General features: G+C 41.3%; 1 protein-coding gene and 1 pseudogene across 9 annotated transcripts in view; both read right to left on the bottom strand.

Annotated features, from left to right (window-relative positions):
* Window positions 1-12,899, bottom strand: part of Atxn2 (ataxin 2) — a 119,426-nt gene extending 106,527 nt beyond the window's left edge. For 7 of the 9 annotated variants that reach the window (XR_013091129.2, XR_013091130.2, XR_013091127.2 and 4 more), the window contains exon 1: window positions 12,376-12,678. Coding sequence is in view for 6 of the 9 variants with exons in the window: in XM_076852841.2 (XP_076708956.1) it covers window positions 12,376-12,578 (203 nt within the window). In the remaining 3 variants the exon portion in view is untranslated. Of the gene's footprint in view, window positions 1-12,375 lie in introns of all 9 variants that reach the window. The other 2 variants (XM_076852560.2, XM_076852634.2) reach the window with 1 other exon arrangement.
* On the bottom strand, window positions 739-1,441 carry LOC143407544 (cofilin-1 pseudogene; annotated as a pseudogene).
* Window positions 12,900-13,132: the final 233 nt, after the last annotated feature.

Genomic DNA, 13,132 nt, shown 5'->3' with positions numbered 1-13,132 from the left:
GCATTTTTCTTAAAACAATTCCTACCCTTAATAATATACTATTAATATATTAATAATACATTCTACTATTTTTTAATTTTTCTAAAAATGCTTTGTCATGACCCACTAAAGTGATTTCACAACCTACTCAAGGGTCATGACCTGCAGTTTGAAAAATACTTGAGATATGAAAAACAATTTAAACTTGTATTTATAAATCACCATTATGAACACATTATTTAACTATACTATGCTGTACAACAGTAATACCTCTGGGGTCTAAGGCCTAGAACTATAAACCTAGACACAGTCAAGTCTTCCAGGATACTGTAACTTTTTTTTTTTTTTTTTTAATTGTTGTCTTTTTTGTTTTGTTTTTTGCTTTTTTAATTGAAGGTCGCTTACTGGTCCTGCTTCCATGAATGGTCAAGACCAAGAGAAAAGGGAGGGGAACCAGCCGGCACAGGGAGGGATCATCTCCACAATATTCCATTTATACACAGAACTAAACAGACAAGCACAGAGTCACTATTGCGGTTAGAAGTTGGCAGCATGGGATGAGGGAGAAACAGGTGGGAAATAGGGGTGTCGTTAAAAAAAATACAGATCCCCCCCAAACTGGGTGCCTGGGGGAAGACTTGGTCTGTTTCAACCCAAGAGGAATAGAAGATCAAAAGCAGTTTGGGAAGGCCAGAACCGTCAGGGATGGAGGGAGAAGGAAGGTCCAGGGGGTGGGGGGGCTGTTTGGCAACTGGGGTGAAGGGAATGCCCTCCCCCTGCTGGGATCCCCCCAGCCCCTCCGGTCTGGCAGGAAGGGGGCAGCCTGCAACCCCCTAGGGCAGGTCTGGGGCTGCCAGATGCTCCAGGCAGGGGGCTGGAGGGGGCTCACAAAGGCTTGCCCTCCAGAGAGATGACGGCACTGCCCCCCAGTTTTTCAGCCAGGGTGCAGCGGTCCTTGACCTCCTCATAGCAGTTTGCTTGTAATTCGTGCTTGATCCCTGTCAGCTTCTTCTTGATGGCGTCCTTGGAACTAGCATAGATCATTTTGCTCTTAAGGGGTGCGGATTCAGGGGCCCAGAAGATAAACACCAGGTCCTCTTTCTTGCTCTCCTTGGTCTCGTAGGTAGCGTCATAGAGGGCATAGCGGCAGTCCTTGTCTGGCAGCATCTTGACAAAGGTGGCGTAGGGATCATGCACAGTCTGGCCCACATCACCTACCAGGATCTCCTTGCCCTCCTCCAAGATGATGTTCTTCTTGTCCTCACTCAGGCAGAAGAGCACTGCCTTCTTACGTTTCTTCACTTCCTCTGGCGTTGAAGACTTGCGTACCTTCATATCATTGAATACCTTGATGACGCCATCAGAGACAGCCACACCAGAAGCCATGTTTCCGGAAGCGAAAGGAAGACGACAAGAAGAGCCTACGAAGACGAGAGCCGCCGCAGCTGCTGCCGAGATCCGACTGAACTGGATACTGTAACTTTTTAAGTTCTGGTATCTGGTTGTTCTGTTTTAAGCTGAGGCTTGAACCCAGGGTTGCTTTATCACTAAGATACATCACCACACCTTTTCATTTTTTGAGACAGGGTCCCACTAACTTGCTAAGGCTGGCCCTGAACTTGTTATCCTCCTTTCTCAGCCTCCTTATTACAGGCATACACCACTGTACCTGTCTTGAATGTTTTTTGTAACTCTATAGTCTCTTAGCTTTCTATCACACTGTTATTTTTCATTGCTGCCAATGTCTGACTTCAACAATTTTACATTTTTACTTATTAGCAATATACAAATCATAAAAATGAATGTATAAAGTTAAAGCAAATAAGCTCTGAAAGAGACCCTGATGAATTCTCCTTTCTGTAACCTGCACATTTCAGCACAGAAAACCTTAGGTATTTAATTCCTGATTTCCAAATGTTTTTAGGGATGAAAACAGTTAACTGCACAAAGTTCACAATAAACACTTATAAGCTCCCAAAGAAAATGTACTACTTGGTTTAAAGTCTTTAAAGAAAATTAAAATTATAATCAAGATAAAAATTATTAAACTTTTAAATTTAAAGCTTTTTAAATTTTTTAGTTGTAGATGAACACAATATCTTTATTATATTTATTTATTTTTTAAATATTTTATTAGTTGTTGATGGACTTTTATTTATTTATATGTGGTGCTGAGAATCAAACCCAGTGCCTCACACATGCTAGGCAAATGCTCTATCACTAGCCACAACCCCAGCTCAAAAATTAAAAACTTTGGGCTGGGGATGTGGCTCAAGCGGTAGCGCGCTCGCCTGGCATGTGTGGGGCCCAGGTTCGATCCTCAGCACCACATACAAAGATGTTGTGTCCGCCGAAAACTAAAAAATAAATATTTAAAAAGAAAATTTAAAAAATCAGATAAAAAAAATCTTGGCAATAGTTTTCTTTTAGTTGTAGTTAAATACAATATCTTTAATTATTTATTTTTATGTGGTGTTGAGGATCGAACCCAAGGCCTTGCACGTGCTAGGCGAGCACTCTACTGCTGAGCCACAACCCCAGCCCCCAAAATTTTTTAACAAATGATTTATAAAAGCAATATGAGAGACCTGGGGTTGTGGCTCAGCAGTAGAGCACTCACCTAGAACATGAGTGATCCTGGATTCTATCCTCGGCACCACATAAAAAAAAAAAGATATTGTGTCCAACTACAAGTAAAAAAATAAATATATATATATAAAGAGAGATAATTTTTTTAATATTTATTTTTTAGTTTTCGGTGGACACAACATCTTTATTTTTATGTGTGCTGAGGATTGAACCCAGCGCCCCGAGCATGCCAGGCAAGCGTTACCGCTTGAGCCACATCCCCAGCCCAATAAATATATTTTTTTAAAAAGGCAATATGAGAAGTGGAATAAAAAATATTTGAACATTGGCAACACTGTTAAAGCTCTCAAGGAATATCTTCAAGAGGACAACATTCTAAACCTTTGGTATACTTAACAAAAATAAGCCACATTCATTTAAAATTACATCAAGGTTTGGGGATATAGCTCAGTTGGTAGAGTGCTTGCCATGCATGCACAAATCCCTGGGTTCAATCCCCAGCACCACAAAAAAAAATAAATAAAATTATATCAGACAAGAAACATACTACTACAAAGAGTCCATTATAGAATGACATTATTTAATTCCCAAGATGCAGCTTGATATTAATCATAGCATAAAATTGTTATTTTATAACCACTTGACTCAACTTTAAGGCTTAAGTTATAGGCAATTTACGTAAGAATCTTTAAAGGGAATTTAAAATGTTCAAAAGTATAATCACAAATAATTATCAGTCAATAAAAGACTGAGGTTTAAACACTTGTAAAAAGTTTTCATAACCCAGATTTGTAACAATTCTAAGTCATTAAAAATAATAAAACCAAGGAACTTTAAAATCTGATTTCATGCTACATGTGTACAGAATTACATATAAGAATAAAGATAAGGCCCATGTGGTTGCACAAGCCTAAAATCCCAGCAACCAGCTCAAAGAAGCTGAGGCAGAAGATCATGAACTCAAAGCCAGTCTCAGCAACTTAGTGAAGCCCTAGGCAATTCTGGGAGAAGAGGTCTCTAAATAAAATTTTAAAAAAGAACAAAGGGGCTGCATCAGAGCAGTTCAGAGGTCCAAGAGATTAGGAAAATTTTACTAAAGCACCCCATATAAAACAAATAAAGGTTCATCAATAACTAATAAAAACATTTTAAAAAACTAACAAAGATAAGGAACTAGATCTCCTACATTAGCAAATCAAACTCAGAAAGTTACAAAAGCAATCCTAAAGGGTATGGGCTGCCTGTAACTGTGTACTCTTTGAAATAAAAAATATGATCCTATTTAATGTATGTGTTTTTCTTTTTTTTTGTTCCAGGGATTGAACCCAGGGACACACACAATCAATGAGCCACATCTGCAGCCCATTTCTCTTTTTTTTTTTTTTTTTTTGGAGACAAGGTCTCACTAGGCTGCTAAGGCTGGCTTTAAGCTTGAGATCCTCAGCCTCAGCCTTCCCAGCCACTGGGATTACAGGTGTGTGCCACCATGCCCAGAATGGCTTGTTTAGTTAAGCGGAGGATCTAATAAAGTTCTACAAAGTGTGCTTTAGTCAAGTTTTCCTAATCTCTTGGACCTCTGAACTGCTCTGATGCTGAATACCCTTAACTGTTCACGCCCCACATGATAGAAAACAAGAACTTTAGGTTACTTCACCCTCTTTGAGCAGAAAACAGCTTAGAGATGTCATCACCCATTTTTCCATGGTAATGGAATATAGAAATTGACAGTGGGGAAATGTAACAGTGGTCCATTTTATTCTTTGAATACAGCCCTTACTGCTCTGCCACTGGGGGGAAAAAAGTTTTCCTAATCTCTTAATGTTGAGATATTTGTTTTTATTTTGAGTTTCTGTTATCACTTCATGTTCTAATATCCTATCACTTTAAAAATATTTTAAACATGGGCTGGGATTGTGGCTCAGTGGTAGAGCGCTTTGCCTAGCAAGTGTGAGGCACCGGATTCGATCCTCAGTACTACAGAAAAATAAATAAAATAAAGGTATTTTGTCCATCTACAACTAAAAAAAAAAATTTTTAAAGATATCTAGTACATATCTCACTTTGTTCAATGTATATGTGTATGTTCACAAAGACCACAAAGATTCTGAAATCACGTATGCAAAATTTTTAAGAGTGGTTATCTCAAGGGGAAAAAAAAGGGCCAGGCACGAGGACCCATACCTATAATTCCAGAAGCTTGGGAGGCTGAGGAGAAAGACTGCAAGTTCAAAGCCATCCTCAGCAACTTAGTGGGGCCCTAAGCAACTGAGCAAGACCCTGGTTTCTATATAAAATTTAAAAAATAAGTTTTATAAAAAATGTCTGGAAATATTTAGTGGATGAGCAACCCTGGGTTCAATACCAAGTACCAAAAAAAAAAAATGATGATGATGATTATGTGTCACTTTATTTTCCAAGGATTTTGTTTCTCTGTAGTAACTTACTTTTTTTCTACAAAGAATACTTCAAGTACCTGCCTAGCATGTTGCAAAGACCCTGATCTAAATTCCTTAGAGGGAGGATTAAAACTTCTAATCCTTTTCAAATTATAAAAGAATTTCAAATATAAATGAGGCAGTACTCATACAAAGACTGTTTTTCAATTTAATTTCAAGAATAAATCTGTTCTGCACACCTGCTCAAATATTCTCATCTTGCCAGGCATGATGGCACAGGTTATAATCCCAGCTCCATGAGGGCAGGAATTTGTGTCTGCTTTCTTTACCATGTATTTCCAAGTGACCAGAACAGTACTGGGAGTATAAATAGTATTCAATCAGTGTTTGCTGAATGAATGAATAAAAATCTTACCACTTTAAATTATTTGCATAGAGCAATAATGATGAGAACATCCTACCGGAGTCAAAAAGGAATGAGAAAACTATTGTTAAAAGAACACAGTAGCCAGGCATGGTGATGTAGGCCTGTAATTCCAGCTACTTGGGAGACTGAGGCAGGAAGATCACAAGTTCAAGGCCAGGCTGGGCAAATTAGCAAGACCCTATCTCAAAATAAATAAATAAATAAATAAATAAAGTCATATCTGAGGATATGACTCCATGGTAAAGTGCCCTGGATTCAACCCCCACAAAAAACAATGTGTCTATGTGCCCAAAAAAGCGATTATATATATATATATATATATATAGATAGATATAGATATACATATATATACACACATGTAAAAATGTTCTATATAGAATATTACTTTAAAAAGCAGAAAAAATTATTTTTAATAGAAAAAGAAACTTTTTATGAATATCAAAACACATTACAAGCCAGGTGCAGTGAGACACCTGTAATACCAGCAGCTCAGGAGGCTGATGTAGGAGGACTGAGTTCAAAGCCAGCCTCAGCAACTTAAAGAGGGCATAAGCAACTTAGCAAGACCCTGTTTCAAAATAAAATATAATAAAGGGCTGAGGATGTGGCTTCACGCTCCTGGGTTCAATCCCTGGTACCAAAAACAAAAACACATTATGAAGGGTTGGATATGTACCTCAGTGGTAGAGGGCTTGGCTAGTATGTGCCAGGACCTGGGATCAAAAGACAAACTCAAAAAAAAAAAAAAAAAAAAAAAGCACACTAAGATATAGCTCAACCAGGGCTGGGGCTGGGGCTTAGTGGTAGCACACTTGCCTCAACTATGAGGTACTGGGTTTGATTCTTAGCACCACATATAAATAAATAAAGGTCTACAAACAACTTAAAAAAGAAAAAAAGATATAACTCAACCACAGCTGACCTGAGCTATACCTCTACCATAATATGGCTCAGTGGTAAACACTTGCCTGGCCTGGTGAGGCCCTGTGTTCAATCCCCAGCATCACACCAATAAAAAACAAAAACAAATCAACAAAAAAACTCCCACATCTATAGCTCAATCTATTTCCAATCATAAGCAATGGTATGGATTCAAGTGTCTACATTATAAATTCTAGATCTAAATGCTACAATCTAAAGACTGGATGGATACCAGCTTCATATTCACTGGGGAGTAAATTTTCTAAGAAATATTCCCTACTTTTGAAGTCTTAACCTAAGCCACAAAAAAATTCCTTTTAAAAAAAAAAAAAAAAAAAGAGACTCAAGCCAAGCACAGTGGCCCACATCTAATCCCAGCAACTCAGAAAGCTAAAGCAGGAGAACCTAAAGTTCCAGGCAAGCCTTGGTAACTTCGTGATACCCTGTTTAAAAAGTGGCAGGGGCTGGGGCTGTAGCTCAGTGGTACAGTGCCTGCTCAGCATGTGTGAGGCAATAGGTTTGATCCTCAGCACTACATTAAAAATAAATAAATAAACAAAGGTATTGTGTCGGGGCTGGGGTTTTAGCTCAGTGGTAGAGTGCTTGCCTAGCATGTGTGAGGCCCTGTGTTCAATCCCCAGCCCCATGTAAAACTAAATAAAAAGAACAAAGGTATCGTGTCCATCTACAACTAAAAATATTTTTAAAAAAAGGTACCATGTTCATCTACAACTAAAACAACATTTTTTAAAATAAATTTTTAAAAAATACAGTGCTGGATATATAACTCAGTGGTAAAGTGCCCCTAGGTTCAAACCCCAGAAACAAACCAAAAAAAAAAAGGGAAAGAAAAAAAAAAAAAGAATAGCATCCTGGGGCTGTAGCTCAACGGTAGAGCCGCCTAGCACACTCGAGGCCCTGGGTTCGATCCTCGGCAACACATAAAAAAAATAAGTAAATAAAATAAAGGTATTGTGTCCAACTGAAAAAAAAAAAAAAAAGAATAGAATTGTACCTTTAGTGATCTACCTTTAGACAACTGTAGAGACTTCTTAAAAACCTGAGAATGGTAACAGGCATAGATGACCCAGATATGCTTCAAAAAACCCCAAGTATTCTCAATTAAAAAGAGCAGCAGCAAGTAGGCCTGCTAGTAAACTCCATTTACATCTCCACTGAAACTGTCACAATCATTTGAAATAGCTACAAAAACAATTTCACTCAAGCTCAATTCTATATAATATGAAAATACATTTACTAACTAGCCAAAATAGAAAATTATAATTCAAGGGGAAAAAAAATCTTCTAAAACTTTAAAATTCTTTTCAAGGTAAAACACACCCTCTCTATACTAACACAGCTGTATCTATTTAGGACAAAAAAAAAATCAGATCTTCCTTTAAGTCGAAACATACGGCTATTAAATAGCTATGATATGAGTTAACATCCCCTATGTAAGATTAAAACTGTCTCTCCAATTAGAGAAACACAGAAAATACAAGTTTACATTCAAACAAAATAGGAACACCATGACAGATCCCATAAATGTTTTCACTATGTTTCAGAATGCAACTACAGGATTACTTTTTTTCTTTTGAGACACATAGGACAAAAGCTTACATCAGATTGCTTATGTTAAAAAGTATATTTTTCTCCAGGTATTTGGAATGAAAACAAAAGACAAAAGATAATTAGATAAAGCCCAAAAGAAAAAGACTCTTTTATTAATAGCCATTTACACTTTACTCCTAATGACCTATGTCAATTAACTTTTTTGGTCTAACTCCAGATTTGGTACTAACCAAATGAGTATCAAATGAGTTGAAGGATGATTCAGTTTAAGCCTTATAAATTACAAATGAAGCCAAGACTCATTAATCTACACAAAAAACAAATGGTTAAATCTTCAAATCTTTGTTTAATTGTTACTTGCTTCAATGAAGCTTCCACTAATTCATTTAAAATTGCAACCCATTACCATTCCCAAACTCCCTTTGCCCTTAATCTGCTTTCCTCTAATCTCAGTCTTCTCTAATACTACACATAGGTTGCTAATTTAATGTCTTTTCTCTTATTAGAATGTAAACTTCAGGAAAGCAACTATCTTTGCTGTATTCATGCATATTTCCAAACAACCTACAACCTGCCTCGTACACAGATGTATAAAAGTTTATGTTTAACATAGAAGTTTCAGGCCCTTCTAAAAGACATTTGAGACAAATATCTCACTGACAAAGCATGATGAACAATTTAAATGGAAGCACAATGAACAACTGCAGCACAAATTCTAAGTTGGAAAGCTTGAAGAGAAAGCAGCAGCAAAAGCACAAAGCCGAAAATCATTTTTTTAAAAAGGGAGCTGGGGAGGCGGCCCTAGTTCTATCCCCAGCATCACAAAAAAGTTTTTATTCACACTGAATCCCGTACCCAAAGAAATTCGAATGTATTATTTAGAGTAACTGTATTGTAAGCCTATTAATCTAAAAAACAGGGAAGAAGGGAAGGAAATGTAGAACGGGAAGAGAGATGGATTAACTAGTGATAATTCCTAATGTGCCATGAAATTACATAAAATTCACCAAAATAACTGAGTCACAGACTAGCAGCTAATAACCTTTTGGATCAAAGAGGGGGTTAACAACAACAAAAAGGCTTTAGAACAATTCCCCTCAGCAATTTCATTACTAAGTAAAAATCACAATAGATAAAGCACAGTTCTTCAAAATTACATTCACATATATTATCTCATTAAGTCGTCAGAGGAACAAAATTCAAAATTAAATATAAGGGGCTGGGGTTGTGGCTCAATAGAGCACTTGCCTAGTACATCCTCAGCACCATATAAAAAATAAATAAAATAAAGACATGTGCCCAACTAAAAAATATTAAAAAAAAACTAACAAATAGCCAAGTAACTAACAAAAGCTCTTAATTTATGTAATGTATACACTTAACAGTACACACAACTACTCCCTTGAAAATCCTCTCAGTATTTGACAAACTACACAGAAATATTCTATAGAAGAGCCACCTTCTTGGCCTCAGAAACTGGTGAGTCTTCTGAAGAATAATATAGCACAGCTAACAAGAGCCATAAAAAATCTTGAAGCCCTTTGACCTAGTTAAACCACTCCTGGGAACTTTCTCCAGGGAAATAATTACACTGAAGCAAAAAACTATTAGTATAAAGATGTTCATTGCACCACTATCTATAAAAGCAAAAAAAGTGGAAACCCAAAACCGAAAATAGTTAAGTAGAAATTTCATTTAACAGATTGTTCTGTTTGACTAAAAACCTTTAAATATTTGATAATACAACACTAAAGGGAAAAAAGCTGACCACAAGGTATACACAATCACTACAACTACATAAAAACAAAAGGTAAAAAAGCAAAAGAATTGGATTAAAGTAAAATCATGCTCAAACTTAAGAATCTAGCTGCATTGTTCTTTTCTAAGAAAAAATAGCTACCTTCAAATGTATTTGATAAAGACACAATAAATCATTTTCAAAGTCATAAAAAAATCTATTCACAAAGTCAGATATGAAATGTTAATTAAGGCAGATGGGGGCTGGGGATGTGGCTCAAGTGGTAATGCACTCAACTGGCACACTAGGGGTACTGGGTTCAATCCTCAGCACCACATAAAAATAAAATAAAGATGTTGTGTCCACCGAAAACTGAAAAATAAATATTAAAAATTCTCAAAAAAAAAAAAAAAAAAAAGGCAGATGTGAATTTGGACTTTCAAGAATATTTTGCCATCTCAAATTGCACCCAATGCTACTTTTTCTTTTTTCACCCCTGCTCCCAGAATCTTATAATTACTGATATACACTAATGTGAGGATATCAGAAGTTGTAACTGATTTACAAATAACCCAATAAAGTGGGTAAAAATCTAAAACAATTCTACATTGAAGAACTATACAGAAAAAACTTCCTGTGGATTCTATGAATCCTATACATTAGACAAAACTTCATTCATCAAAATAATGACATAAAATAATTAAAAACAAGAATCTAAATTAACCTTTAATTTTTGTGAAGATTCAAGTAACAAAAAAAAAAAAAAGATCAATGATACTAAAACATTCCAAATATCTTTGATCACTCAATCTACTCTGGGTCTGGATTTTTGTTATAACCTAAATTTAAGCAAAACAGCCAATCAAACTTAAAAAATTGTCCTTTTAATTTTTAATTACGGGACTAGGTTGACTAGATCCCCACAGATTTCTTCCTGACACCTAAGAAGAAAAAAACAGAATGCATACTTTTCTATCAAAATCATATGAAAATTTTTTTACCAAATGACACTGAAAAGGAAAAACTGAAATTACAGTTGGACTGGATGGACTGATTAGGGAAATGGCCGCTTGATTTAACTAGTTGGGCTAATAAGCAGTGTTTGCAGTGCTCAGTACAAGGAGAAACTGGGAGGTTGAGGGTTACAAGTCAAAAACTGCCCTCAGCAGCAAAGTTCCTTAAAAAACAGCTACAATTCATCTTGATAGGTAACTTCTGCTGCAGATGAAACTTCTTTGGAAAGGCACTGTTGAAAATGTGTTTTTTTTAAAAAAAAAAAAAAAAAAAGAAAGAAAGAAAGAAAATCAGTGAATGAAGAATCCCCTTATCCTACCTTGGAAAGCCCTGGATGTCTATTTAAGGAGGTCGCTGGTCAGTGGCCCTGCCAATCAGGCCTAGGCCTGAGGGAGGCACAGTAGTGCCTGGACTCTCAGGGCACAGAGGAAATGGACTTGTGTGCCCTTGGTGAGCTCTGGCGGCACTCCCCAAGTTAAGGACACCAGCCACAAAGGAACGGAGTCTATTGGCATTTGCTTCATTTGAACACTAAGCATTTTCTTAGTTCGTGAAATACAAACTGACAACCAACCCCCCACCAACAGGCCTACCGGCACAAACACCCTTAAGAGTCAAATCCAGTTAGCTAGGACAACACCAAGCCTCCAGCTTCTATCACAAACCTGGAGCATGGGTAGGGAAGAGGGGACAAAAAATCCAAAGAATCTCCCCATTTCTACCTTCAGGAACCCCCATCACGTCCCAGGCGGCAAATCCTCTCCCCAAGAAATTATAAACATTGGGTCCCCGGCTTGTAGCCTCCAGGCTGCCTTCACCACCACCAGTCCCAGCCCCAACACCCGAGTTCGGCCCTCGCCCACCACTCCCCAAAGGCGCCTTCCCCTCCGCGGCCACGGAACAGCAATGCGGATCGGCCACCGCCCGCGCGCGCCGGAGACCTTGCGGGGGAAGGCGGGAGGCCGGCACTCCCCCACCCCTTCCTCAGGTGCGGGAGGGCGGAACGCTGCGGGAGATTGCACCGGGCCCCACGGTTGCAGAGTTCTGGACCCCAGCTGCCGCCACCTTAGGTTTAAAGGGAGGAGGGTGCAGGAAGCCACTGCTTACCTACCTCACCCCGTCCTTCCATTTTCTCCAGAACAGGGAAGGGGAAGGTTGAGGACAAGAGACCAACCCCAAAGATTCCGGAGGAGCCCGGGGGTGCCCCTTCAGTGGGGACAGGAGTCACTGCCCTAACTCCCCACTCCCTCGATATTCCCTAACCCGGGAGGAGGCATGTTTCAGCAGACGAAACAAAACCTAAAGACCCCTCCGATGCTAATTTTTAAAATGGGGGTGGGTCGCTGCCCGTGCATACCCCCCCCATTCGGGGCAGGAAAGGTTTCAGGGAGGTGGAACAGACGCTGACAACTGCCCAGACCCGCGAACCCCTTCCTAACACTTAAATGGGGAGGAAGGGGGTCCCGTCCCTCCATCTTGACCGTTCGGAGAGGGGGAGGGGATGCTGCAGAAGGCTGGACGCGGCCTGACAATCCCAGCAGAATCCCGCGGCGCTCCCCAACCCCTGCCCAGTGGCTGCAGACCCGAGCGGGGACCCCACCCCGACTGCGGGTCCCCAGCCCATCCCCCAAGCCGGCCGGTCACGGGGCGGGGACAGCGGTGTGGGCCGCGGGGGAGGGGACGCAAGGCCCCGGCTCCTACAGGCCCGGAGCAGAGGGGGCTGGGGCGCCGACACCCACCTGCCCAGGCCAGGCCGCCCGCCGCCTGCGCCGGCCGCGGCAGCCGAGGAGGAGGAGGAGGAAGACGCGGCCGAGGACGCCGAGACTGAGGACGAGGACGGCGGCGCGGCAGCGGGCGACGTGAGAAGGCCGCCGCCTCCGGGCTTGCGGGCACTGGCGGCCGCGGGCGGCTGCTGTTGCTGTTGCTGGGGCTTCAGCGACATGGTGAGGGGCCCATACACCGGCTCGCACGCCGGGCGGGGACAGCCTGGAACCGGGCGCGCCGAGGAGACGCCGGAGCGCAGCGGTGACGCGCGGGCGCCGAGCGGGGAGGCGCGGGGTGGCGCGGCCGAGAGGGCGGCAGGACTGGCGAAGGGGAAAAGGAGGACGACGAAGGGGCGGGGAAGCCCGCCGAGACCGAAGAGCCGCCGGGAGCCGGACCGGGACGCGCCGCCGCCGCCGTTGCCGTTGCTACCAAAACAGTCTGAGGCGGAGGGAGGCGAGCGCTGCGCGTAGGTAGGGGGGCCGGGGCCGCGCGGGGGAGGGGCGGCGGAGGGATACGCGTCCGGGTTCGCGCCGCCGCCCCGCCCGCCGTGCCGCGCCGCCCGCGGGAGCGCGCGCCACCTAGGCCGCCTGGCTGCGGTGAGGCGGCGAGGCTCGGTAGCCGCCGCGGGGCCCAGAGGAGATGCGGTCGTGGAGCGCATTGTGGGCCGGGCTCGCTGAGACGCCTGGTGTTGGGGCCGGGTGGGCACGAAGGTGTGGGCTAGGGACTCTTTAC

The sequence above is a fragment of the Callospermophilus lateralis genome, chromosome 1 (genome assembly GCF_048772815.1).
Source record: "Callospermophilus lateralis isolate mCalLat2 chromosome 1, mCalLat2.hap1, whole genome shotgun sequence".
In the NCBI taxonomy this organism is placed as follows: domain Eukaryota; kingdom Metazoa; phylum Chordata; class Mammalia; order Rodentia; family Sciuridae; genus Callospermophilus; species Callospermophilus lateralis.
The sequence above is the reverse complement of the archived record's forward strand: the minus strand, read 5'-3'. Positions and strand labels throughout refer to the sequence as shown.